Source organism: Lagopus muta, chromosome 11 (assembly GCF_023343835.1).
Source record: "Lagopus muta isolate bLagMut1 chromosome 11, bLagMut1 primary, whole genome shotgun sequence".
In the NCBI taxonomy this organism is placed as follows: domain Eukaryota; kingdom Metazoa; phylum Chordata; class Aves; order Galliformes; family Phasianidae; genus Lagopus; species Lagopus muta.
In genome coordinates this window covers 2,914,988-2,941,025 of record NC_064443.1, presented here as the reverse complement: position 1 = coordinate 2,941,025, position 26,038 = coordinate 2,914,988, and the positions used below count along the sequence as shown (strand labels likewise).

Below are 26,038 nucleotides of genomic sequence, written 5' to 3'. Positions count from 1 at the left end.
TTTTTGCTATGCTGCTTGCTTAAAGCATGAGCAGATATCTGAGAAAGCTGCCTCCTTCCTGGCTCCAGCCTCGCACTGAAGAAATAACCTGGCACGCAGCTCTCGGGCGATTGCTGCCTGGGGAACACTGCCAGCAACAAACAGCGTCTGGGCAGCAGTAAATACATTCTGAAGCAATAACTTCCCTGTGATCTGCTAAGGCCATCTGTTTTTCAATCTCAGGTCTGTATGAAGCCTGATGGGAACAAAACTAGAAGGTACACAAATTATTTTTTATTAGGACTCATCCTTACAAAACTTGAGCAGTTAAAAGACAACGGGGTTTGTCCGCTTCACTGAGTCATGTGGCAAACTTGTGTGAGGAACAACGAACACAAAAGGAAGGAAATGGGAAGCTTGTCCAGACCTGAACTTACCTGTCTAATGAACAGCTCAAAACCTCACAGATCTGCTTTAAAGGCTCAGATGATCCTGGCATCTTCTGTTGCAGTGAGTGTACCGCTCGTGCACCGGCGCCCAGCTACATGGAACAACCGGTTCTATTCTACTTGGAGCTCTTCTAGGAAATCAGCTGATGCATTTCCTTACACACTTCAGCTCTCATCAGCACTGCTACAAAACCAGCCTCGCTGCCAGTAGTCAGTGACCCCCAAAGCGTTAGTGAGCGCTCTGATCTAAACTTTGTTAGAGAGCTGTACAGTAACTACATCACGTGTAGCAGAAATGCTCTTCAGGTATCCACCTCTCCAGTGGAGACTCCATCTCAGCTGGAAGAGGTGTAGGCCACCACAGTTGGTAATTGCAGCAGTTCCCAGTTCTCCAGCTGATGGAGCAAATGGATACGAGGGACACCTGTAGCTTATATGTTCAGTTTGAGTCTGATTAAAATCCAGTCCTCAAGATTGGATGGACCTCACTTGATCTTCATTCTTTAATATTAAAAAGGAAGAAGGGTTGTGGCTTTGAGGTTCACTGTCCTTAAATCTTAACAGCGGTCTTTGGTTCCTGTGGCTGCTTCTGCAGTTTCCCATTGGCACAGCAAAGTAAATGCAGTAAGAGGGATGATTTGTTGCCCACTTGCACGTTGTTGATCTTCTTGCATAAGTGCTGGCTCTGCGTTCTCAGGTTCTGCATCAGGTGGTGTTGCTGGAGGAGGGTGCATGACTGGCAGAAATCCCTCAGTCCTGTGCTGATGCCCAAAAGCACCACAGTAGGGGGGCACTGAGATGCTGCCTGTCATGCTAACAGTCCTCAACCCTGCTGTGTAGTGGGATGACAAACACGGAGATGTCATCATAGGATGCCTCCTGGTTATCATCCAGCATCCACTGGTGGTCCCTCTTCTTTCCCCTTGCTCTGCACACCAAGCTCTTGGCCAGTTCTGAAAATCTGGGAGTGGGGAAAAATGAGAGTTTTGGTTTAACTCAATGCTGCCCCCCAAGAACAACACTGAGACAGGGCTCTACAGTGCCAGAATACATTTCTAAAGACATCAGCATTATCACTGCTTCTTTAGGATGCAGAAATACTAAGAGTCAGTCCTTCCAGAGTCCCCAGAAGGAGTTCTTGGCCATGCTAGAGCTGACCTGGAAGCCAAGTGGTCTCAGTGTCTGTTTGGTCCAGACAGGTTTTTTGGGAAGGGAAGCAAGGGCAAAGCTGATGTTACCTGTGGGGATTTGTCCTGTTTTCTGCAAGGAAGCTCCTGGCCATGTGGGCCACATCTTCGTTGCTCAAAACATCCCAAAGGCCATCAGTTGCCATGATGAGGACATCATCTTCCTTAATGTCATGCAGAGCAAAGTCAAATACATTCACCTGGAAAACACAGGATTGAATCAGGGGGTTTTCCACATGTGAAAGCTCCAGCTATTTACCAAGGGCTGCCATGTTTCCTGTATTGCATCTGGCTTTGGGATGCATTAAGCAACCCTGTGATTCTTTGCTTCCCCATGTGAGGGTAATCATAGACTCCAAACAAAGTAGGTGGCAACCAGTGGTGAGTGCAACCAGTGGTGAGTGCACTCCGTTGTGGTCAGAATGCCAGCAGAAACTCCACTTGCTGCAGTGCATAGGAGGGGGCAGGAGGGTAACTGCTTCCCTGAGGGATGGCTGTGGGATCTGAGGGCTTTGAACCTTTATGTTCCCTCGTTGCCACCTGGGCAGCATGCAGAGAGAATGGGATGGAAAAAGGGCACGGCTGAGACCTGCTTAGTCGCTACAAAATAGGAGCAGCTGAATTCCACCACCCCCCTGCAGTTCCACGTGTTCCGACTAACCTTTGGAATGCAGGAGAGGAAAGGTTTGACTTCAATGTTGGTGTCGATGACTTTGAGCTGATGATCCCCTAAACCTCGAGAGACAGATAGAGTCCCCAGCAAACGAGCCTGGCCCCAAGCAAAACAAATGTAAGAACACAGTTCCCTTAAAGGCAGCTGCATGACTTGCCCTTTAGGAGCATCATCCACACATCACCCACAGCCACCCCAGGAGGCATGAGAGATGGAGAAGTGATTACAAGCGATGGCCTGACAGGAGTGTGGATATGGAAAGCCAGCACAAGGGTGAGGTAGGAGAACATGGGACATGGTAGAGGCTCATGCTGAAGGCCAAAGGTGGGTTCTGTAGTGAGCAGCATGTCCTGCAGACCTCAGGAAGCCCTCTTGTCATCTCATGGTGTGAGATGACAAGGAAGAAAATTGAACTGACTTGAAAAAAATGGTCCTTTGTCTTTGCAAAGGGGTGCCACGTGGGCTGTGGCACTGGTAGTGGCAGGGCTCTTCCTGCTCCACCCCTGTGTGCATACACTGGATGTGTGCAGTCAGTGACCCATCAAGTGGTTGGGATGCTCTTGGCCTCCCCATCAGCCTGCTCTGCCCTCCCAGGGCATAAAGCATCAAGCTACCTGCTTCCCGTGACCGTGGACAAGAGGATACTTGAGGTCAGCTTTCTCCACCAGCTTGTATCCCCTAGAACAGAGCATTCAGTGTTGATTTGGTGTCTGACTTGACGGTACAACTCAGTCTGAGCATTTCAACTGTGATTCAAGACTCGCGGTGTCCCCGTGCACAGGGAGTGACTGAGGAAGGCTCAAGGTGACTTGCTGAAGCAGTAGCATTAAGAATGACCCCTTGTTGAATGCCAGGGTGTTTCTCCTTCCCCATTTCCTTCCAGTTGTACTGAGGCTCCCCACCTCAGCCTGCAGAGCCCAGCACCATCTCCCACTGCTGTTCCCTACAAAGGTCCTGTTCTTCAGGCAGAGCAGAACTACTGCTGGCCTGCTGCTCACAGCATCCTTTACCACGATAGCAGCTCTGCATTCAGACAGCCCCTCGAGCATTCCATTGCCCCTAGCAGGTAAAGCTGCCCCGTGCCATGTCCCTGCCCCCACACACAGAGAACCCACCAGCCCTCCATGAAGTAATCCCTGTACAGGACTTTCTGGCCCACGTCATCTCCCTTCAGTCTCCGTGGAAACTCGAAGCGTGTGAACTCTCCATCCAGGAGTTTGGGGAAGAGAAAAGCCTGAAGGAGGGAACAAAGGCATAGGATGGACAGGCTTTGCTTCTGCAGGGGTGAGCAGCAAGGCTGTGCTCTGCTCGCATGCTGGGACTTGCACTCCCAGCTGCAAAGTGGGAACAACAGTGGGAAAACACATCCCAAGGGCCAAGCTGGGTGTGAGCATCTCCGACACTTAAGTGCTGTTAGTTGAATCCTGCTCACAGCCCCCGTGGCTGCTGACACTTTGGCTCCTGCCACAAGCCCTCCCTGACCCAGGTTGTTGATCTGAGGGTGAGAGGAGTCACTCACCAAGTGCTGGAGTCGCTGCCTCTCTGTCTCGGGTGTGAACTCAGAGCTCATGGGCACAATGGTGTCCTTCAGAACGAGAATGGCCCTATGAGAAAAAGAGGCAAAGAGCTGAGCTGCATCCTGCCCCATCCCCATCAAGGCTGCCCCGTCTCTGCTGACCTGTTACTGGGGCTACCTCAGGGTCAGCCAGCTGAGAGAGCTCTGTGGCAGAGCAGTGCCAGAGAAGAGCCACACATCCAGGAGGGTTTAAAAATGCTGGCGTGTTTTAACACTGCAGTTGTGTTATTGCAGCAGAGAACTGAGCCTGCCTGGTTTAACAATGGCAGAACTCCCTGCTGGAGGAGTGGTGGCCAAAGACACATGAGGAAGCTGTTTAACATGCTTTGAAATCAAATCCCACTTTTGAACCCCTGCCAGGATCAGCTTACTGCTGCACTGCCCTGTGGCTGGGCAGCATTAGTGCTTGGAAACCTGAAAGCCCTTCTAGAAAGCACGAGAGCACCCACCCACCCATTCAATAGGTCCCAGCTCCACAGAGTGCTGCACGCTTAACTTTTCTAGAGTTACATAAGGTGCTGGAAACCTTATGGTAAGGCATTGGAACAAGCTGCACAAGGAAGTGATGCAGCCACCATCCCTGGAGGTGTTCAAGAACCGTAGATATGTGGACATGGCTCAGCTGGCACAGTGGTGATGGGTGGACAGTTGGACCTGATGATTCTTGTGGTCTTCTCCAGTCTTAATGATTCTGTGAAACCTCTGCTAATTCCAGCTCTTGTTCCCAAGCAACCTCTTCCTTTCCTTGCACTCACCTGCTGTCCCCAGCGTTTGCCACATACAGCTTTCCCTGGAAATAAAGGGCAGCCAGAGCAGTGCAGCCTCCTGTCTGGTTGGTGGCTTCCATCTCCTGGCCAATCACTTCATCCTGTGGGTTTAAACAAGTTTGAAGAGCGATGTTAACCAGGGTGCTGCTTTCTGCAGCTGCCCCCTGGCTCCTAGCAGAAATCTGGAGCTAAAACTGCTTTGAGGCAGTCAGCAGAAAACCAGCAAGGTGAAAGTCAGCATTGCTTCAGTGCAGCCAACAGAGTTATCACTGCTGGACTGAGTGCTAAGGACAGGCTGATAGCAGAGATCTCAAACTTGCATATGGTCTATGAGTCTAACAATAGCCATGGTCTAGCCCTGAAGGAATGTATTCCCTGGGAGCAGAGATGCTGCAGCTTTGCTCAGTGTCAGCATTACAATGCAGTGCAATGGCCCTGAGGCAGACCTCAGGCAGCTGACTGACCCAGCATGATGTCAGCTGGCCTTAAGGGTGCACTCTGGCTGCTCGAGGAGCTGTAGGCTGTGGCATTTGGCAGCCACAGCCTAGCCCAATGCACAGCATCCCTTGCCCATGTGGCAAACCCAAGCAGCTGGGCAATCAGTGCCTGACCAGTTCCTGATGAGAGAGCTCAGAGCAAGGGAACCCTTGCTGCAGGGACGAAGAACTCACGCATTCCTGGAAGGCATTCTCTAGGGCTCCCACCACCACATCTTCTACGTGGATGTGCTTCTCCTCCACGAACTGGGGGTCACTGTCACAAACACAGCGCCCGCTCAAGTGCATGGGGGGACAGGGCTCCACGATGGCCCCCGCAACCTCCTCCAGCTTCTGCTTGATGCAGTAGTGCAGGTAGTTGGAGGCAATGATGGCAGCTTCTGGGCCACCGTGGCCATCGAAGAGTGCCCAGTAGTAACCAGTCAAAAACTGCAAGGGAGAAGAAAGATCAAGCAGTGGAAAGAGGCAGAGAGGGGCCATGCAGACAGCAGCTCGCACTCAGGATGTGCTGAACGTGTTCTGCCTGGCTTTTCCAGCCAAGCCGATGGAGCAACACCTTGGGGGCACCTGGGGGAACTCAGAACGGGGCCGTACCTGCGTGGAGCACAGGATCAGCCACTCCTGGTCCTCCTCCAGGCCTGGCTCCTTCCTGCGCACGGAGATCTGGCAGCACGTTGCCTGGTCCTCGTTGAACTCTGACTTCTCAGCATTGATAACCCTGCAGGTGCAAACACTCCAGCTGAGGGGCGAAGCACTGCCCAACCAACATGGGAGTGAGCCCCCAGCCTTCCTTCCAGCCCCGTGCTCGCTTGCTCCCTTCTCAAAGTCAAGGATCTCTTGGCTGGGAATCTAAACATCAAATCGAGCAGGAAAAAGTTTCACCTGGGATACAGTGAGTTATGGGGAAAGAGCTGTCATGGGGCACCCCTATCTCCACCAGTCCCTGCTGGCAGCCAAGGCAGCTGTGCCAGGCTGGTGACAGAGCTCCTTCTGGCCTTAACGCTGGGCCCTTGTCTCCTTGCACAGCTTCACCTCCTGAACGTTGCAATCCCACGACCTCCAGCTCACAAAGTGGTCCCACCACAACGCCCCTCTTCCCATAACCGAGGCAAACGCAGAGATTTATGGGGTTGCGTTTTTCCCTTTGCTATGACGGTGCTCTGCCAGGGCTCAGCGCTTCGGTGCCGCTCACCCCGAGAAGCCCCTCTGCCCGCTCCCTGCAGCTCATCTCCTGGGGACACGCGGACTCCTTTCACCGAAGAACTGAGGGTTTGCTGCCCACCGCTGCCTCGCACAGCGCAACGAACGCACCGGGGCAGGGGATCACCGCGTTCAGCCCTGCCCAACGCTCCGGGGGCTCCTCGCCGCGCCCGCAGCCCCCCAGCACCCGCTTCGTGCCCCGTAACCCCACGCAGCCCCCAGCCCCGTAACCCCCAACGGCCGCACTCACTCGGCATAGCCCGAACCCCAAGGCAGCGGCCGCTCCGGCCCGGTGCCCCGCACGGTTCTGACGTCCCTCGGATTCTCCTCTTCGTCTCGGAGGAACTTGGGCCGGCGGTACTGCGGCGGGGCGGGCTGGGGGGAGCGCGGTGCCGATTCCTGAGCACCTCCGGGCCGTTCCGTGGGGCCGCCCCGACGCAGCCGCCGCAACCACTCGACGGACATGGAATCCCGCGGGCTCCCCCCGCACGGACCGGGCGCGGCTCGAGGTCCGGCTCCTCCCGGGGGCGGTGCGGGCTGCGGCTCCGCCCGGTGCCGGCTCCGGAAGCGTCGGTGCGGGCGGCGGAGCCGTTTCCTGCCCGGGACGCGGCGGAGCGGAGCGGAGAGGAGCCATGACGCACCAGACCGGCATCCACGGTAAGCGTGGGCCGGGCCGAACCGCCGGGTCACGCCGCTCGTTCCCCGCCGCGGCTCCCGGATGCGCAGGGTGGGCACCGCGGGTGGCGGTCGGGGGCAGCGCGGCCGATCCGAGCGCGGTGCTGCGGGGCTTCGCGCATCCTTTGTCTCCGAGCGATGCCCGAACGCGGCTCGGCACCGCTAAGGTGTCTTCTACCACGGCTGCTCCGTTATGGAGTGGGGTCTGCGCAGCCGGAGGCCCTTGCCCTGCCATCCAGCAGCGGGCGGAGCGGCACAGCCCCGCCGTGAGCCCAAAATCCCAGCGGGGAGAAGGGTGCGAGCGGCGCGGTGCGAGCCCACCGCTGTGCGTGCTGCCGGCCGCCTCCCGCCGCAGGGCTGCGTTTTAAGCAGAAAGAACGCCAGCAGTGCTGTCTCTGGAATTTCCGTGTTGGAAGAAGGCCGGTTTAGGGGGAAGGATATGTGGGGGGATCCCCGGAGGCGGCCCCGAGGTTTCGGGGGGTGACAGTGTGCGTCTCCGTGGCGTTTCCCCCCGCTCCCACCTGACACCTCCCTGGGCAGCGTTAAGCAGGACCGGAGGCACTGCATAATTGATGGAACCGAATTGATATGCGAGCAGAGGTGGCAAAGATGCCGGCCCTGGGCTATGCTGGGCGGGCTGTGCCAGCTCGCTGTGCTTTCCTCGTGGCCAATGCCTCTCTGGGAGCATGGCGAATTTAGGGTGAATTTATGGCCACTGTTCCTGTGCAGCACACTCTGGTGACGTTCCCTTTGCTCGAGGACAGCCAGGAGCATCATTCCTGTTGGGTGCTCATGGGATGCAGTTTGATGCTCAGATGCTGCTCCTGCTTGGCCTGGCAGTGCTGGTGGCCGTCAGCCCTTGCGTTCTCATTCATTGCCTCTAAGCCTTAGGCTGCTACATTAAAGCTCAGGACCTCTTTGTGCTTTCCTCTGGTTGCAACAACAACAAAACCAGAACCGAAGCAGTGGGCACAGCACTCTGAGCTCTCAGTGCAGGCAGGATGCACTGCCCTGGTAGGGTTTGCAGTGTCCTGGTGCTTGAAACAGAGGTGGAAGAGAGGCACTGGCATTGCACCGCTGCTCTTGCAGTTCACTGACCTGTGCCAGCCCCAGCAAGGCAATCTCATTCCCTTCCCAAACTGCTTGGAAACTGCTGGGTGGGTGCATCAGGGGGTCCTTCATTCTCCCCCACCCTGGCACAGTGGTCACCATCATTCCTTCCCCCATCAGCGAGCTGATTCACTCTCTCAGATGAGCACAGCAATGCTGCTGCTGCTTCCTCCCCCTCTGGGAGTGCCTGAGCTGTTTGCCAAGCAGGAGGGATTTTCCATGTCTTCCATCTTCATGTGTTGTGGGTAAGCCACCCAGCCTCATCTGTGAGCCTGGCTGGCGGTGATAGCTTGGAAGGGAGAATTTGATATAAGCAGTGAAGGGAAGGCTGGGTGTGAGTGCCTCAGAAAGTCGGGTGACCTCCTTTCCCTGCACAGCAGGAAGCAGGCGTGTGCTGGGCAGGGGGGGAGGAGCATCATTCTGTGTGAGCTGACTTTGGGAGAAAGATGAAGGGTCCCAGGGAGAGGGAGGTGATGGTGATGCTCGTGTGGATGGCAGAAATGTTGGGGTGAAAACGTGTCTTGAAGGGTTTTTTCCATCTAGAAAGTGGCTTGTGTGAGCAAGAATGAAGTGGGAGGTGAAGAAGGAGCAGAAAGTGGGGGGATAGCAGTGTTGTGGCTGCTGAGCTGCTCCTTGCCCATCCCCGTGGGAGCAGCTGGCTCTGCTCCCAGGCTGACTCTTCGATGAGAAGGAAGCTCCAGAAGGAAACTGTCCCTATCCAGCACTTGTCCCAAAGAGCAGTTGGGCACTGGCACAGCTGCATGGGGAGCTGGGGGAGTCAGCGCCCATGGAGGCGTCCCAGCACCGTGGGGATGTGGCTCTGAGGGCCGTGGGCAGGTGGGGGGTGGACGGTGGGACCTGGGGATCTTAGAGGTGTTTGCCAACCATAATGATTCTGTGATTCCTTGGCTGTAGGTGCGCTCTGCCAACAGAGAGGAATGGCGGTGATGGGGTTTCTGCTGAGATAAGAGAAGGGAAACGAAAACCTCCCTGCTCATGGGGCCTGTGCAGTGAGCTGCTGCAGGGCTGCCTTTGAGGAGCTGATCCCCATCTGTGGGTAACGACTGCTTCTTCCGGGCTGGGCACCAGTGCTCTGGTTCCTGGTTTTGCTTTGCAGCAAAGAGCAGAAATGCCCTGGGCATATGCAAAACACAAAGCAAACACCCCCATGACTCAGAATGCACAGAGGCAGGCTCTAACCCCTGCAGAAGTTGCGCTTGAGCTGTAATTTTGAGGATGTGCAAATAATAAAAGCCTCTTAAAGTAGTGGGGAAGAGGAAGTCCCTTGGAAAGTGCATGTCAAGAGCCTCTAAATGCAATGAGACCACTGCTGGTCTGATACCCAGAGTGAGAGCGATTCTGATGAGGATCTGGGAGGTGCCAGAGTGGGGGGAAGGTGGCTTCCAGGTAGGCATATGGAAGCGAATGGCTCATGGGATGAATGGCTGGAGATACCCAGGCAGGATATGCAGTGTGGCCAAGATTCAGTGAAATCCTTCTGCAGAATAGAACCCAGCATCAAAAGGTTGAGGGAACTGGGTTTATTTAGCTTGGAGAAGAGAAGGCTCCGGGGAGACCTCATTGTGGCCTTCCAATATTTGGAGGGAGCGTATAAACAGGAGGGAAAATGGCTGTTTACGAGGGTGGATGGTGATAGGACAAGGAGCTATCACTAAATAGGACTCAGTTTTAAACTGAGACAGGGGAGGTTTAGGTTGGATATGAGGAGGAAGTTTTTCACCCAGAGGGCAGTGAGGCACTGGCACAGGTTGCCAAGGAGGCTGTGGATGCCCCATCCCTGCAGGCATTCAAGGCCAGGCTGGATGTGGCTCTGGGCAGCCTGGGCTGCTGGTTGGCGACCTGCACACAGCAGGGGGTTGGAACTGGATGAGCACTGTGCTCCTTTTTGACACAGGACATTCTGTGATCGTGGAGAACTGGAAGATGCTTTGGCTGTGTCCTCTCTTGCTCAGTTCTTCCTTTTTCCCTTCCATTCTATTTTCTCATGCAGTCTGTAGCTTTTTCACCAGAGATAAGGCTGCCTGCAAGGCCGTGGTGAGAAATGCAATCTTCTCAGTGCCCAAAGCAGCCAGCCAAGCTGCAGGAGGGATTGGCAGTGTGCAGTTGCCTCAGCTTGAGGATAGTGGCCAGAGGATGAAAGATTGATGGCTGAGGGTTCAGGTTTCGTGCCGGGAGGCCGAGGGGACGCGGCACGCCGAGAGAGGCATCTGTTTCAGGGGACATGTATTATTGATCCGGGAGCTGTCAGCAGGCTGGGGATGAGTGGGAAGGCCCAGCAGGTGAGGGCTGCTCTCCCTCTCTGAACGCAGCCCCAGCTCCCTCAGTCTCGCATGGCCTGTGCCGTTCTCCTTGCACGACACCAATCCCGAGGCTGTGTCAGCACCATGTAACCTTGCTGCAAGCTGTGCTCCTGCTCCTGCCTTCACAACTGACTTTGCAATGCCGTGAAGCCACTAACCAGCATAGGCTTGCCCCCAGTGTGACCCTCTCTCTCTGCAGAGTTGCTGGCAATGCACGCTGCTCTCTCCTTCTGTGGTGTTTTGCTTCCTAGTGAATTTCATCCTATTTCTTTTTTTTCTTCTTCTTTTTCCAGCCTGTTCCTCCAACCTGCTGAGAGAACAGGGAGCTCTCCTTGTCCTCCAGCACGCACTTTGCCTCTCCTCTATTCCTGACTGCAGGACGCGTTGGTGCGGTGGCCAGATCTGACCATGGAGATGTGGACTTAAAGCTGGACCCACATCGGGTCTGGGGACCTCCTGCTGTGGGCACCGACCCACCAAAATGCACCTGAGCTGCCTTCCCCTGGCTCTGCCACTTTGCCTCGGCTGCCACCTACCTCCAGCAACCACAGTGTAGCATGGTGCCCTGCTGCCTCCAGGACCTGCCAGCACTGAGGACTTTCCTTGAGCTCTGGGCCCTACCTCTGCAGCTCCCACTGCCGTGCAGCTGCTCTGGGTTTTTGTTCCATGCAGGGCCCTCAGCCTCGGGATCACATCCTGGGGACACCCCTGTGTCACCCCATGCCTCAGTGCTGCTCCCTCCTCCATCCCTCTGCTTTTCCTTTGGAACAGGCTGGGGGCTCTCTGTTAATATTTCAGGCACGCAGACTGTCTCGTCAGGTCTGCTATGCCAATTAAGCAGTAATCATGCTGTAATGAAGCAGTTGCTGAGCTCATGCTGAAAGCCTTCACGGCTAGCATGTTCCTCTCCCTTGGCTCTGTGCTGGAGGAAGCAGAAAGGAATGGCACAGACACATCAGTGATTATTATTATTATTATTTTTAATTTTTGGTGTTTTTTTCCAAAATATTTTAGCTTGAATCTAGGAATATCCAAGCTGTTATCCCCCTCCCTCCTGTTTGGGCAGCACGATGGCAAAGCGTAACGCTCATCAGCACCCTTTGGCTCTCGTGTTTAGGTTTCCTAGGTGTACAAACATCTCTTTTTCTCCTCCTCTTCCGCCCTGGGAGAAACCTCTCGTATCTTCAGCAACCACAGCAGCTGCTTGGAGGAAGCAGCCTGTCAGCAGGGGAAGGGCTAAAAATACCCGGCAGCAGGCTGAGTGCTGCTGGAAAGCTGTGTGCCTCCATGCTGCCGGGGGCCATGGGATGGGTTTGGGAGGATGGTCCTACTCCCATGTCGTGCTCGGGTTTGGCTCTGAGCCTGAGGGCTGCTTCTCATCTGTGCCTTTTCTCTCTGCAGAAGATGCCCCAGGCTGGTGGGCCCTGGGCAGCTTGTTCTGGTGGGGGCAAGCAGCCCATGGCAGGGCTTGAGGCTGAGGGGCTTCACGGTCCCTTCCAGCCCAAGCTATGCTCTGATTGAGAAGGCATCAGGGAAAGGGAGAACTTCTAGACCTTTGCTCAGGACAGCTCTTGAGATGGTGAAACACATGCAGCTCAGATTTATCACATGGGAGGAAGGAACCGGTCTGCCCAGCTGCTCTACTGGTGACCCCTCAAGCAGCAGTTCCCTGGTGTGTTTGCACTTTGGGGCTGCTGCGGGGAGCAGTGGGTTGCTTATCTTTGCAGCACTTGTTTCTGTATTTCTAATAAGTGCTGGAATGCTCTGCAGCTTTAAAGTCTCGGGATGGGATCTTCCAGGCGGGATGCCCTGCACTAAGCACCCTGCCTTGGTTCTTCTTTCTTGCAGAGCAAGGCTGGAGCAGAACACATGCAGCAGCATGGAAGGGTCTGTTACAGGGTGTGCACTTATGTGCTGGGTGACTCTTACCTGCTGTGACCCTGCAGATCCCCATTGGCTGCATGGCAGCATCCATTGGGCTTGCTGTTGAGCTGTCATGTGGGTATCTGCCTGCAGCCGTAGCTGATGGCCTGCTGTTCTTTCCCATCCAGAGGGCTGTGTCTCCACTGTGGGCTCAGTGACCTGCAGCACTGGGGCTCAGCAGCATCCCCACCTTTCCTAACATCTCCCAGCCACCCTGCACACAAACCTGACTGCGCTGCAAAGTTAATAAACTTGTCACTTGAGCTCTGCCTGCAACCAGCCAAGCCATCAGCTAAATTTGGGTGATTATGTTCACCCAGGCCAAGTATCAGGTTATCTGGATCACATGTGCTCCCAGCTGCTATTTAACTCTGAAGCCTCTGGGAGACGCAGCACTTTACAACCCCTGAGGAGGCCAGCTGTTGGGATTTCATATTATTTTTATTGTAACATTTTGGCACCGGTTATTCTTTCTCTTTTTTTTTCTGCACTGTTTTTAATTAATCTCCTGCCAAATCATTTATCCCCACGGCCCTTCAGTGAGCAGCACCTGCTTTGGCCCTTCGATCTGATCACAATGTTTCTGGTTCTTTCAGCCACCACGGAATTAAGGGACTTTTTTGCCAAAGCCCGAAATGGTTCAGTTCGGCTCATCAAGGTGATCATCGAGGAAGGTAAGCTCCATTTTTAAGTGCTTTGATTTATGCTGTGTCAGCCCAGTTCTCCTCTTTTCCTCTCTTTCCTCTTTGCTGGCCAAATATGCTGAAAAATAGGGCTTGCATTTCTGGAAATGTTGTACAAATTCCAAGCGGGGCTTCTTGACACGTGGAGCCAAGAGCAGAGTGCTGTGGGTCCGTGTGAAAACCAAGCCCAAAATTCAGGTGAGCTGCTGAGCAACTCTTGGCAACAACAGCCTCACAGCCTCTGCTGGGGCCGCTCTGGGATACGCAATGACTTTGCATCCTGCTGACTTCAGACCGGCTCTCCAGTGCCCCCAGTCCCAGCTCCTGCTCCTTCCTGCTGCTATGGCACAGGGGGCTGCGTGTTGCCCTGCTGCGTTTGGCCACCAAAAGGTGCCTTTGGGCCTCAGTTTTTATCTAATAAGCAAGTGGAGCAAAGCAGTGATTGAGCATCCCAGCAGGAACCTCTGAGGTGTAGGTTTTCCATCTGCTCGGCTTGGTACAATTGCATATGAATGACTTGTTTTTCACAGAGCAGTGTGGCACCGTCCTACAGCTGGGACTGCAGTGACTTCAGCCACCCTGGAGCTCAGCAGCCAACAACCATTTTTGTTCCCTGGTCATCTTTAGCCTTTAAAAAGCTCGTCCTTCTGTTAGGGATGAGTCAGATAAGCCCAGGCTGCAGTGTGGCTGTGAGGGCTGCTGGCTCTAGATGCTGCTCCATAGCAGCAATGGAGACATGTTACTGTCAGTAGAAATCACATCCCCTTGCTTGGCAGTGCTTTGTGCTTTGGATCCTGCCCTGCTACCATGCTGTCACCTCCATGGTCTGGGCTCTGGGAACCCCAGCCATGGTGCAGTTTCTGGCTTTGCTGCCGGAGCTAGGGAGGAAAATTTGCCCTAAAGAAATTGAATTGAACTGCAGAGACTCTGTGGGAGGAAGCAGAGCAAGCTGAAGAGCAAACAAAGGCTGAAAAGGGTGATGCTGGAGGTGGTCCTATAGAGAGTGCTGATGCTGGTGTTGCATTTCTGGAACAGGCAGTTCTTCAGCCTAGGGAACACTTGGATGCTGCAGGCTGCTGAGGGCACTGCTGTGGGCTGGCTTGTGCTGCTTCACCTGCAATGAATTACCTGGCATTGGTTGCCCTGTGCATGGGGTGCTGGGACATGTAGCAGGTGGGAAGGCCTTGGGGCTGCCTGGCTGTTTGGCCAGGTGAAATCTGTTGGGCTCTCTTAGATTTTGGAGCTTTCCAAAAAGCCGAATCCTTCTGCCTGCCTGCTTTGTATTGTTTAAGTCTACATTGAGGTTTTTATGCTGCTTCTTCCTTTCTTTCTCCAAGCAGATGGTTTTGTTGGAGAGAAAGTATTTTCAGCTCTGCTTTTCTGAAAGCACAGGTTGGGGATGGTGTCCGTCTGGAGCAGGGCTGACAGAGCAGCTCTAGGCGAGCTGCTGGTAGTCCTTCAGCTTTTTGAAGCCTCTTTTCTTCCCTGCAACTCGTGTGGAGGAACATGATCTAAAAGCAGCTTTGGGATGTAGGGTGTCCCACACTCCAGGAGCAGAGCCACAGCGAGTGCAAAACCTCATTGCTGCACTTCAGCAACACAGAGAACTTCTGTCCTTGCTTCCTGAGAACTCTTTGAAGAGGCTTTGGAGAATGGCAAACCTTTCATTTCTCTCTCTGATATTTTTCTTTGTGTTCATACCATGCCTACACTGGCACTTAAATCCCAGCCCCACACTGCCCAGCTTGCTGCTTGCTGCTTCCAGCCCCATTGATGCTTGCGTAGCAGGGGAAAAAATACCCTCTGGACACTTGAGATGCCACCACATGTGTGAACTGCATAAATCCTTTCCAGAAGCCAGGGCTCTCTGGCAGCACGGCCTGCTGCAGGGGGACAGAGCACAGAACCCTGCCTGCTTATCCCTCAAGCAAGTGTTTTTGCATCTCTGAGGTTACAGGGAGTCTGATAAGAGCAGCTGAGCCTTGCCTTTGCATAACCTTCACTTTTCTCTCTTCTCCTTCCAGAACAGCTCGTTTTGGGAGCACACAAGGAGCTGGCCCGGCGCTGGGACATGGACTATGATGCCTTTGTGCTACCCTTACTGGATGAGCAGCAGCCATGCTATGTGCTGTACCGCCTGGACAGCCAGAACGCCCAGGGCTACGAGTGGCTCTTCATCTCCTGGTCCCCTGATAACTCCCCGGTGAGCTCTGCTGTCCTGGAACTTTGTGGCATTTGGGCGGGAGCAAGATGGGCAGGTGTCCAAAAATCTGCCTTCGGTGGCTCCAGGATGTGTAACTGTAGGCCAGCAACGACACCTGCTGGCTCGTAGGCTGGTGTTGATGTTCCTGTGGCTTGTGACCTTGGCCTTAGCATAACCCAGGGACTGTGAGCCTTGATGGCAGAGGCTTGGCTTGGTCTTCTGTGTCAGTCAAGGCGGGCTGGGGAGTGCTTGCAAAAGTTCTTTCCTGAGCAGAGTTTTGCAGGAGAACAGTGCATGAGAAGTCTAAAAGGTGAATGGAAGCAACGTTTTGCTTTGTTGGTGGGGAATTTTCATTGGAAGGATGTGGTCCCTTATGGCGACTCAACAACATCAAACCATCAGGACTGTTCTTTTGCAACATGATTGTTTTCATGATTCCCTGTGAAGCTGCTGTCTGTCTGTACAATAAACCAGTGAACTGTGGTTTGAGGCCAGAGCTCCTTAAGGCTGCACATGCCTCCATGCATAGCTGTGGAAATAGAGCTGACAAGTGCCCACACTGTGCTCAGAGCAGTTCCCTGGAGCTAGAGCTGCTGGGGTGAGACACAGGACTGAGGTAAAAACCAGGTGGTTGTTTTCCAGGTACTTACTTTATAGCTTATAGTGTCAATAGCTACAGAGAGCTTTCTGCTCCCTATGAGAATCTGGAGTCTCTGTATCGGTTTTGATTGATTTGTTTTTGTGTGTATTTGTTTTTGTGTTTCTTTGTGTTTGTGTAATCAGAGCATCCCGTGGTTAAGCAAGCACATGGAGGTGACATTATTCCTTGTTGTGCTGCAGGGTCCTGGGCTGCAAGCTGGCTCCCAGGGATGAGTCTCAAATGACAGCACCAGCTGTGGTTGTAGCTGCACATGGAAGGGGTGGGAGGCTGAGCTTTGGGAAGGCAGAGCTTTGGGTCAGGAGGTGGCAGTGACCACCAGGTGCCAGTGGGATGGAGGTGACAGGTCCTCTGCTTCCTTCCCTGACCATGTCTACTGCATCCCTCCTCACACAGGTCAGGCTGAAGATGCTGTATGCTGCAACCAGAGCAACGGTGAAGAAAGAATTTGGAGGGGGGCATATAAAGGATGAGATGTTTGGAACAGTTAAGGTACAGTCGTGATTCACGTAGGATTCTGTTCAATCTTTTGAGTTAAAAGCTGAGCTCTGGGAACCTATCCAGGGCTCCAGCTGCTGGCATCCTGCTTCATGGCTGCAGTCGGGCTGTGGTCTCCTTTTCTTCTGGCTGTTGTGGTCCCAAGCTTTGCTCCTCAACCAGGGGCCGCACTGCTGCATGGCTGGTGGGATGGCCTGGATGGGCAGGGCTCAAATCAAGTGTGGTGTTTGCATGGAGGTGTCCAAGAGCACAGCCCACACTGGTCATTTGTGTCAGCAGGGAGAGAGCCAGAGCTTGGGATCTCAGATCCAGGCTGGGGTCATAGCCCTGTCCTGGCTGCTCTGTGGTGATAATAACTCCCTAACGTTTCCCTTCTTGTCCCTCTGTCTGCAGGAGGATGTGTCCCTCAGTGGGTACCAGAAGCACGTATCGTCCTGCTCTGCGCCCGCCCCGCTGACTGCAGCTGAGCAGGAGCTCCAGCAGATCCGCATCAATGAGGTGGGCATCCCATGGCACCCAGCCCCAGGGAGGTTTGGGGCTCAGCCTTTGGTGCAGAGGTAGCTCACTCTTACAAAGCTCCTTTGTACGTCTGCTTTTTAACCCGCTCCTGAACCTGCTGAGGTGGATCAAGCATTTGCATGACCTCGTGGTCAAACTGATGATGAATTTTACAGACTCTTTTCTTCGCTAGGACATGAGCTTGGATATCTTACTTTGCATGCTGTAATTAGCAATTAGCAGGCAGGTGGAGCCTAAAGGCAGGCAGCGGTGTCAAATCTTTAGATATCAGGATGGAACTCAGAGCTGGAGTTGAATTTGAGGGGAAAACAGGAAGGATTCCAGCTCACGTTTTGGCTGTCGCAGTGTACTTCCTCAGGTTCATCTGTGGCTGTGAGGGATGCTGTGCTAAAGGGGAGAGGTCTTAGCCTGAATGTCTGGGGCTTAGTGCTGGAAGGAAGTATGGAAATGGCTGGATGAGGCCAGGCAAGGCTGCAGAACAACACAGGTCCTGCAGCAGCATGAGACACTCGTGCCAACCCCTGTGATGCTGTGGAAACCTTGAGGCTGTGAAGAGGATCCTATGGGGTGAGAGGACTGCCTGGAAGCTGTGTTTGGGAGGAGGGGGATTTCACTGGGACGTCACAGAAACAGCATCCCTCTCTCTTCCTCCTGTGATGGGGTCTGTGGGGCTTAGAGATGGATGTGGAGCCTGGGAGATATTAAGCCAAGCAGTCTGATCCAGTTAGTGGCAAAGACAGGGCAGGAGCAGGTCTGGGGGCAGTGCCAACCCAGTGCATTAATGTTGTTGGTCCTCTCTTCCTCTGCTTTTTCTTGCAAACTGGGAAGAGACCAACCAGCACCTGGCCTTTTTTCACAACAAGGGGCTAGAACCACATTTCTCAGCACCGCCTGGACCTTCCTTTCCCTGTAGACCTGGAGAACTATGGAGTTCATTGCTTGTCCTGCTCATCATTGGAGCATGTGGTGACAACCACTGGGTGGTGCTGGACAGATATGATGAATGGATCCGGGGCATGCCACCAAATGTGATCTTCTAGTAGGGCATGGTATAGTCATCCCAGCTCCCACCCAGAGGGTATGGGCAGGATTTAGGCTGAGAATGCAAGATGACACCTTGGAGAAGAGAGAGCTAACAGGGCTTTGAGACAAGGCTCTGGGCTGTGCTGCTTATCTTGCAGTAACTTTGGGCTTTTATGGTCCCACCCAGGCCATCGCCCTGGCTGGTTGGTGTTGTAGGATTAAGTGCTTTTTCTTGGCTGTGTCTTGCAGGGTGAAGTGGCTCAGGTAAGTGTTGCTCGTTTTGCTTGTGTTCCCAACGATGCGCTGCTCCCCACCCTCCTGACTGCAAGAGGTGGCTCCTGAGCAAGTGAGCTGCCCAGGTTTGGTGTGGTTGGGTTTCATTTTAAAGGTACGCTGTCCCCTGTGTAAGCCTGAGCCACAGCAAGTGGACCTTCTCATCTAGAAACAGAGAAAAATCACTATTTTGCCTCTGAATTTAGTGTGAAGCACCTGGATGCTTGGGCTGCTGCAGGGTCTCTGTCGGTGCTGACCTTATAGCAAGTTTCTGGAGCAGTGCAAAGCAGAGAGGGGCTATGGGAGCAGCTTTCAGCACCCTGCACAGCAGTGCCTCCGTCCTTGCCTGGACCTGCACATTGCTGCAGAAGCAGAGTGACAGTAACCTGTCTCCTTGCAGAACACCAGGTGTGCTGCAGCACAAGGGAAGGAGGCTGCAGCAGCTGTGTTTGCAGTGCTGGTGCCGTGCTGCTGTCTTGTGTTAGCTGTGCAAAATGCTGGCGCTTCCCCCTCTGTCCCCATCACCACAGCTGGGGTCAGAGAGCTCCGTGTCCTTTGTAGCTGAAGCATTGGCAGTGTCTTCACGTGGGCTGACAAAACAGGCACTGAGGAGTGGCTGTGACCTGCTGGGCAGCCCTGCAGCGAGCTCAGACCTCAGCAGCTCTGCTCTTTGGCTGTCTCTTTGTTGGGACCCTGAGCTCTGTGAATCCACCAGGATTTTGGAAGTGACACAAGGGACACTGTTTCTTTAAAAGCTACCAAGTGCCTTGCAGTGCATGTCGTTGCCACTTGCCTGGGATTGCTGCTGGTGGTGCATCTCTTAGCGCGGTCTCTAACCTTTGTGAGTTTGGCATTTCTCACTGTGGAAGTGCTGGTATTCCTGGGTTGGCAGCAGGCACCAGTGGGAAGCAAAAGGCAGCAGCAAAGCAGGAGGGTGGATGTGGCAGCTGTGCAGCCCTGCCTTCTGCACTGGGACAGGGAGCCAGGCTGCACCTGGCATGGAAAGAGGGGATGTGCTGAGCCATCCTCCTGGAGGCTGGGGGAAGTGTGAGGGAGTTCTCCAAAGCTGAAGGCAGAAAATGCATCGCTGCTGTGCTGGAGGCTGGGGGTGAACTATGGGCTCAAACAGTGGTTTTTAAATGGAGATTGAGCTGTCGTAACGAGTCCCTGCCCAAATGGAGAGTCTTTCTGGAAGCGCTTGGAGGCATTGCAGGCTCAGAAATGCAGAGGGAAACCAGGTTTATCTGTGGGGTGGAGTGGGAAATAAAGGCAAATTAGGAGCTCTGGTCAGCACCCAGCTCTCAGTAGGGAGGGGAAAGCAGAAAAAAGTAAAGAAAAGGAGGTAAAACACCCTGCAGCCCTGCAGCCCAAGTGCTGCCAGTGGGCAGGCCCAAGCCAAGAGCTGTGGGATGCAGCTTGGCCATCCCTGTGCAGAGCCTGGAAATGAGCCCAGTGCTTGTGGGTTTAAAAAGAGAAGGAGTAGGAAATGCCATGGGGAGGTGTGTTGCAGAGGGTAGCAGTGCTGGGATGACCTCTGATCTAGGGAGCTTTCTGACTCCATCCTGCTTTGTCCAGCATTGAAAGCTCTTTGCTCATTGCCCCAGCATCATTTAGTTCTCAGGGCATTTGCAGGGGAGAAACATGGGGGTCTGGTGTTGGCAGTGGTAAATCCCATGTGCCACATCTCTGCAAGGGAGGAGAAGGCAAACCTGAGTGCCATCAGCATCTGTGTGTGCTTGCCCTGTCTTTGGCTGTGGGAATGCAGAGCTCTTCATCTTCCTATACTCTGAGCTTGGAAAGTAGCTTGGGCACTTTTTCCCCAAACCTTTAGGGGGATCCCTCTTTTAGGGGCTTCCCCTTTGAGGAGGAATTACCCCCAGCCCTATTGCTGTAACTCCTCCATCCCAACACAGGTTGGGCAGTCAGCAGGAGGCAGAGCAGGGCTGGTAATGCCCCTGGAGCTCCTGGGCTGTCCCAACAACCTGTCCCACAGCTCAGGGCTGTCCCTCCCCAGCACTGACATTTCCCATGTCATTTTGTCACTCTCCATGCCTGCACGCAGGACCTGCTTTCCCTGGCCTCCAGCAGAGACATGGTAGGCCTGCACCCTCCCAGCATGTTGGTACCACCCCCTCCTTGTTCCTAGACCCATCCATCCCTGTGTGGGTGCCGTTGACAGTGTCTCCTCTCCCACACCCGCAGGATTCCTGCTCACAAGACTCAAGCACGGAGATGGTAGGCTGCTCCACAGGCCGTGTGCTGCATGCTCTGCTCCCTTTGCCCCCTGCTCTGCCCAGGGGAGCTGAGCTCACCCCACACTGGGCTCCCTAAACAAACCCCCAGGGAGCTGGTGTCTGAAGTCTGTGTTGGACTTGAGACGGGGATTAGATCACTCCTGGGGTTTTTTTCTACTTCAAGTTGGCGATGGATGGGCTGCTCGTGTGTGTGATTTTCCTCCATTATCGCTATAGGGGGAAAAAAAACAAAAGGGGGAGTGGGGAGGAGGGGCTTTTCTCATCTTTGCACCAAACCTCCTGAACCGATCCCAAACGAAAGCAGCACTTGGTGTGCAGTGTGCGGGTTGGCGCTGCTGTGTGCCTGGGGCAGGTGGGGCGGGCTCAGGGGCAGCTCCTCCGCCATCGGCGTGACTCCGTCTCCCTGTATTCTATGGCAGATGGTGGGGGGCTGCTGCTGCTGCCCATCGCTGGTAGAGTACCCCAGCCCCGAGGAGGTATGCTGTGCCGCTGCGCGTCCCGCTCTCCTTTCCCTCCTGCAGGGTCACAGCACAGCCCTGTTTGGGGTGGAGGTGCCTGATGTGACGCGGCCTGTCCGTCTTTCTTCCTCTTTGCAGTGGCTTTGGTCTCATGGAGAGGGGATTTGTTTGCTCCGCCGTGCAAAAGCCTCTGCTTTTGAGGGTTTGGTGTGAAAATGGGGGCTTGTCTGAGCTGCGGGTCTCTGAATCCTCGCTCCAGTGTGGGCAGTGGGCACCTGTAAGTGACCCGAGACCCCCGCAGCTGGATGCTGGGATTTCAAGGCTCCCTGCACATTGCAGTGTGGGAGGATGAGGTGAAGAGGCAGCAGTGTTGGTTGCAGCACCCTGCCCTGTCCCTAGCTAGGAGTTCTCTGCAAACAGCCTTATGCTGAGAATCGTAGAATCACAGCATGATTGGGTTGGAAGAGGCCTCACAGACCCCAGCCCCATCCCTGCCATGGGCTGGCTGCACCTCAGCTCAGGCTGCCCAGGGCCTCTCCGTGGCCTGGGGCACCTCCAGGGATGGCACCCACAGCTCTGGGCATCCTGTGCCAATGCAGCCCCATGAGAAGCGTCAGTGGTGCCGAGGTTGTTTTCTGGGAGCAGTTGTGCAAAGGAGGAGAGCAGGTCTGGGGGATGCACGAGCAGGGACAGATTCTGCTGGGTGATTCCTGTTTGCTGGGAAATACCACAGTCCCGAGGCTGGTGACATCTAAATGTTAATGCTGTGTTTCCAGTGAGCTGTGTCTCAAGCATTGCCTCTGCCTGAGAGCTTTGCCAGCACTCCTGCACTCACCCATCAAACCCACAAGTTCCTGGGTTAGGGCTGAACAGGCCTCCTGACCCCAGGAGGGCATGGATGCCCCCAGCTGCTGCTCTGTGCCTTGGCAAATGCAAGCATGAGGATGCACATTCACCCTGGGGCAGCTGGAGATGGTAGCTGGTCCATGACCACCCTGACACTCAGTGCTATTCCTGTTTGCAGGTGAAGACAGAGATCAGTGTGGAGAGCAAGCACCAGACCCTGCAGGGCCTGGCCTTTCCCCTGCAGCTGGATGCGCAGCAGGCTATCCAGGCACTGAAGCAGAAGAAAATCAATTACATCCAGCTGGTGAGTCCCTGGCACGGCTCCCCCTGCACCTCCAAGCACCCCTTGCTGTGGCACTTTGGTCTCTTTTGTCCCTTTCTTCAACCAGAAGCTGGATCTGGAGCGGGAGACCATCGACCTGGTGCACACGAGCCCCACAGAGATCACTGACCTGCCCAAGAGGATCCCACAGGACTCTGCTCGCTACCACTTCTTCCTGTACAAGCACTCACATGAGGGAGACTACCTGGAGTCTGTTGGTGAGCAGTGATTGCTCAGAGCCCCTGGCTCTGCCCTTAGCAATGGTGCGGGTGGTGTGGAGGATCTGAGCAGATTCTCCCTTGCCGTGCTCCCCCCAAGCAAGCCTTTGGGGCCCAGAGAATGTGGGGAATGCACAGTTTGGATCTTGAGTATTGAGGACTGGGGAGGATTTATGCAAGGGGCTGCTGAGTTGCAGAGTAAGGCAGTGGAAGAGCTTGGCCTCTGCACCTGAGCTTGTCAGGGCTCTTCAGCCTGGAAAAGCCCCAGAAAGCCAGGATCTGGCTGCTCCCCATCGTTGCACATGGGCAGCACTGAGCCTCGTTCCTCTCTCGCAGTGTTCATCTACTCCATGCCTGGGTACAAATGCAGCATCAAGGAGCGCATGCTCTACTCTAGCTGCAAGAGCCGGTTGCTCGACACCGTGGAGCAGGAGTTCTGTCTGGAGATAGCGAAGAAGGTGAGTCCTTACCTCCTGGATGCGACATGGTTTTGACTGGGGTGAGGTCTCAGAATTCAGGGAAGCCTCAGGCATCACTGAGGTTGTTTAACAGCGACCTGGAGAAAAGGGCAATGGTCTTGCACTGACATCTCTGCCCCAGCCCTAATGGGTATCCCCAGCATCTGTGGTTTTGGTGAAGACTTCTATCTGGTAGGAGAGGATGGATTTCCCTGGTTGAGAGCTTTGGGATTGAAATGACCTAAACCTTTGAGTCATTTGACAACAGTACTTCACACAGTGGGCGTATGGAGGCCCCTTTGCTTCCACCCTGTGGGTCCTTGGTCCAAACCTATCAGTGTCCTTGGGGAGGAGTGCGGGGTTACCCTGAGAGAGCAGCATTTTGGGGTGTGAAGACAGTCAGGCATTGAGATGGGCTGCCCCAGCCCTGGAGGAATTTACGAGATGTGTGGATGTGACAGTAAGGGACATGGCTTGGTGATGGCACTCTGTAGCTCATATGAGCTCATCAGAGCTCATTGAAGGGCTGACTGCCACTGGGGAAGGATCTTTGGTTGGAGATCCTTCTCTTATGGAGTTTTCCCTGCAAGCCCAGATCTTTGGAGACAGGTGAGCACCTTTTCTTTCTCATTGTAACACCATTTCCATTTGTGTAGTCCCTTTGTCCTTACACCTCCTGTATCTCCATTCCATGGTGTTGACCTTTCTGATGGTAACAAACCCCGTTTCCCTGTGCAGATTGAGATCGACGACGGCGCTGAGCTGACGGCAGAGTTCCTGTATGATGAGGTGCACCCGAAACAGCACGCCTTCAAGCAGGCCTTTGCCAAGCCCAAAGGGCCCGTGGGGAAACGGGGACAGAAGAGGCTGATCAAAGGGCCAGGAGAGAACGGCGAGGACAGTTAGATCTGGATGAGGCAGGGACGGGTGGTGAATGGACAGCATCCCCCTGACTTTTCCCAGCTTCCACCCCTCCGTTCCAGGCCTTTCTGCTGACCTGGGGATCTTTCCCTCCATCTCAGCCTTCCCCTTCCCTTCTTTTCCCTTTTTCATTCCTTTTTGAGCATCAGGACGGGTTGTTTCTCCCGACGCAGAGCAGTGGGATGGGGACAGGCTCTAGGTGTTTGTGTTTCATTCTCCATGTCCTTGTGCAAGCCTGGGGACAACTGGGTAAGCACGGGAGCAGCAGGACCATGTCTCCAGCCTACTCTGGTCCCAGCTGGGACCAGAGCTTTCCCTTGGTTTACCTGTGCTGAGGGAAGGATTCGCTCACCTACGAGCTGCTCTATGCAAAGGAAGGAGATGATACCTGGTGTTGGTTTAATAGCAGATAACATTAAATGCTTCTTTCCCTCCTCCCTTTTCCTACAGCCTTTACTCAGCAGAGCCCCGCTGTGTAAGTCCTATGGCTGCCCGAGCCTTTCCAGGCTGCAGCCCAGACCCATCCCTGCAGGGGGGGACTTTGCTGTTGCAGCCCCAGCACCTGGCAGGAGCATTTGTCCCTGGTGAGAGACAACCCCTTGTTCTATCTGGATTTGCCTTTTGGGGAGTACAGATGCTTCTCCCTTCCCCTCTCACTCCCAGCTGTCATACAGAGCATCCTCATGGCCAGGGCCCTGGACATGCAAGCAACGGCTGCCCAGTACCTGACACTGCTGGTGGCTTCCCATACAGCCACTCCGTGCTGCTCCCACCCAGCTCTAGGTCCCTGTGCCTCCTGGGCTGGTCTGGCTGTGAAGCCCCTTGGGTCTGAGCTGGGGCACAGGGATGTGGCTCAATGGACTTTGAAGCCAGTTTCTTATGGGTATGGGTAGAGGAAGGGCAGCGCCCAGCTCTGTTTTTGTCCAGTCTTGGTGCAGGGCAAGGTCTGAGCTCCACCTGGCTTTGGAGAAAGGTTACTGTGCCTGTTGGCAATGTTTGGATCCTCTTTCTGATCCACCAAGGACAGCCTTTTCCCTCGGAGGGAGGCTTTACAGCCCTGCGGCTGGGTTTGGGACAGGAGCCAGAACCCATTCCATGCCACCCCTGTCCCCTGTGCTGTCTGTCGTCGTACTTCATCCTTCCCCATTTCCTTCATCCCCATCCCTGTGCTTTTATCAGCATAGGGGTGCCTCAGTGTTTGTAGTGTGATTGCAAGGCGGGGGCTGGCCTGACTGCTCCATTAATTCTGGGTGTTGTCATCTGTGGGACGAACCTCTGGTCCAGGCTGGCACCCAGGTGAGGAAGGGGGTGGTTGGACATTATTGCCCTTTGCAAGGAAAAGGGTGTGGGAAATGGGATAAAGCCCCGAGCCCCTGCGAAAGGCCACCCAGCTCCCACCCACGTGGGCTGCCCCAAATCCTGGCACAAGGGAGGCTGCCCCCTAGGGAGGGCCAGCCGGGGCTCCAGTGTGCTCACAGCATCGAGGACATCGCTGGTCACCAAGGGCTGTCCCCAGGGCTTGAGTTTGGCATTGTGGATTTGGCTTTTCTTAGAGGATTTGGGGAGGAGAGCACCTTGCTGCTGGCTACCAGCGAGGCCTGCTTCCCCCACACCCCTGGGCAGTGGTAACACCAGGGCTGCTCCCGTGCCCTTCCCCGCTCACCGGTGAATGTGCCGATGTTGCCTTGACCGTGTTGGGGTGCCCCAGTGAGGGGGGTGTGAAGCCTGGGGGGAGCGGAGCACACTGTACTGAATGCTGTATTTTCTAAAGAATAAAGTATTTTTAAAGCAGTCTGCTGCTCTCTGGGGTCTTCTGTGGTGCCAGGGCTTGGGTATTTACCGGGAGTATCCATGCATCGTGCTCAAGGCTGTGCATCTGCACACGTTGCCAAGGTGTGCTTTTCCTTGCATTCAGGGTGTTTTACTGCACTTGCACTTCCAGGGGTTGTGTAAATAATAGGTTGAGAAACGGGGGATGTGCAATTAGGGCTATGCAACACTCAGCTAAATGGATGGGTACTGTTGCCTGGGTGGGTCAACAGGGAAATCTTAGCAGTGCCTTCACACCTCACACCTGCTCACTCCATCAGTGCTTACAGCCCTTTTGTCCCCAGCTTTAAACATCTTTTACCAATTACTTCCCCTTATCATTTTCCAGAAACCAAACTCGTGCTTATGCAACCACCGGCAGTTACACAACCCGCCATTTGAGCTTTGTTTGCTGGGAAACAATCTGTGTTTGTTTTCTCATCCTTTGTCCTTTTCCACTGGGGAAAAACGCCTTCTTTCCATGTGTCATTGGCTTTGTCACTCTCTGCAGCCGTGATGGTTGGCCCTGCCTGCCTC

General features: G+C 54.4%; 2 protein-coding genes across 4 annotated transcripts; one reads left to right on the top strand and one right to left on the bottom strand.

Annotated features, from left to right (window-relative positions):
• Positions 1 to 253: 253 nt before the first annotated feature.
• PPM1M (protein phosphatase, Mg2+/Mn2+ dependent 1M) lies at positions 254 to 6,892 on the bottom strand. Its single transcript, XM_048958003.1, has 10 exons — positions 6,579 to 6,892; positions 5,723 to 5,846; positions 5,303 to 5,557; positions 4,620 to 4,732; positions 3,808 to 3,892; positions 3,404 to 3,522; positions 2,903 to 2,966; positions 2,277 to 2,384; positions 1,667 to 1,815; positions 254 to 1,389 (listed from the first exon to the last, which is right to left on the bottom strand). The coding sequence occupies exons 1-10, from the start codon at positions 6,791 to 6,793 to the stop codon at positions 1,242 to 1,244; spliced, it is 1,380 nt and encodes a 459-aa protein (XP_048813960.1). The 5' UTR covers positions 6,794 to 6,892; the 3' UTR covers positions 254 to 1,241.
• On the top strand, positions 6,868 to 25,483 carry TWF2 (twinfilin actin binding protein 2). 3 transcript variants are annotated; one of them, XM_048958006.1, is made up of 9 exons: positions 6,868 to 6,985; positions 12,954 to 13,031; positions 15,065 to 15,243; positions 16,298 to 16,393; positions 16,793 to 16,897; positions 21,952 to 22,077; positions 22,163 to 22,313; positions 22,650 to 22,771; positions 23,510 to 25,483. In XM_048958006.1, the coding sequence occupies exons 1-9, from the start codon at positions 6,961 to 6,963 to the stop codon at positions 23,675 to 23,677; spliced, it is 1,050 nt and encodes a 349-aa protein (XP_048813963.1). In that variant the 5' UTR covers positions 6,868 to 6,960; the 3' UTR covers positions 23,678 to 25,483. The 3 variants fall into 3 exon arrangements, with proteins under 3 accessions (XP_048813963.1, XP_048813962.1, XP_048813961.1); XM_048958005.1 differs by lacking the exon at positions 6,868 to 6,985 and adding an exon at positions 12,496 to 12,803; XM_048958004.1 differs by lacking the exon at positions 6,868 to 6,985 and having other exon boundaries at positions 12,496 to 13,031.
• Positions 25,484 to 26,038: the final 555 nt, after the last annotated feature.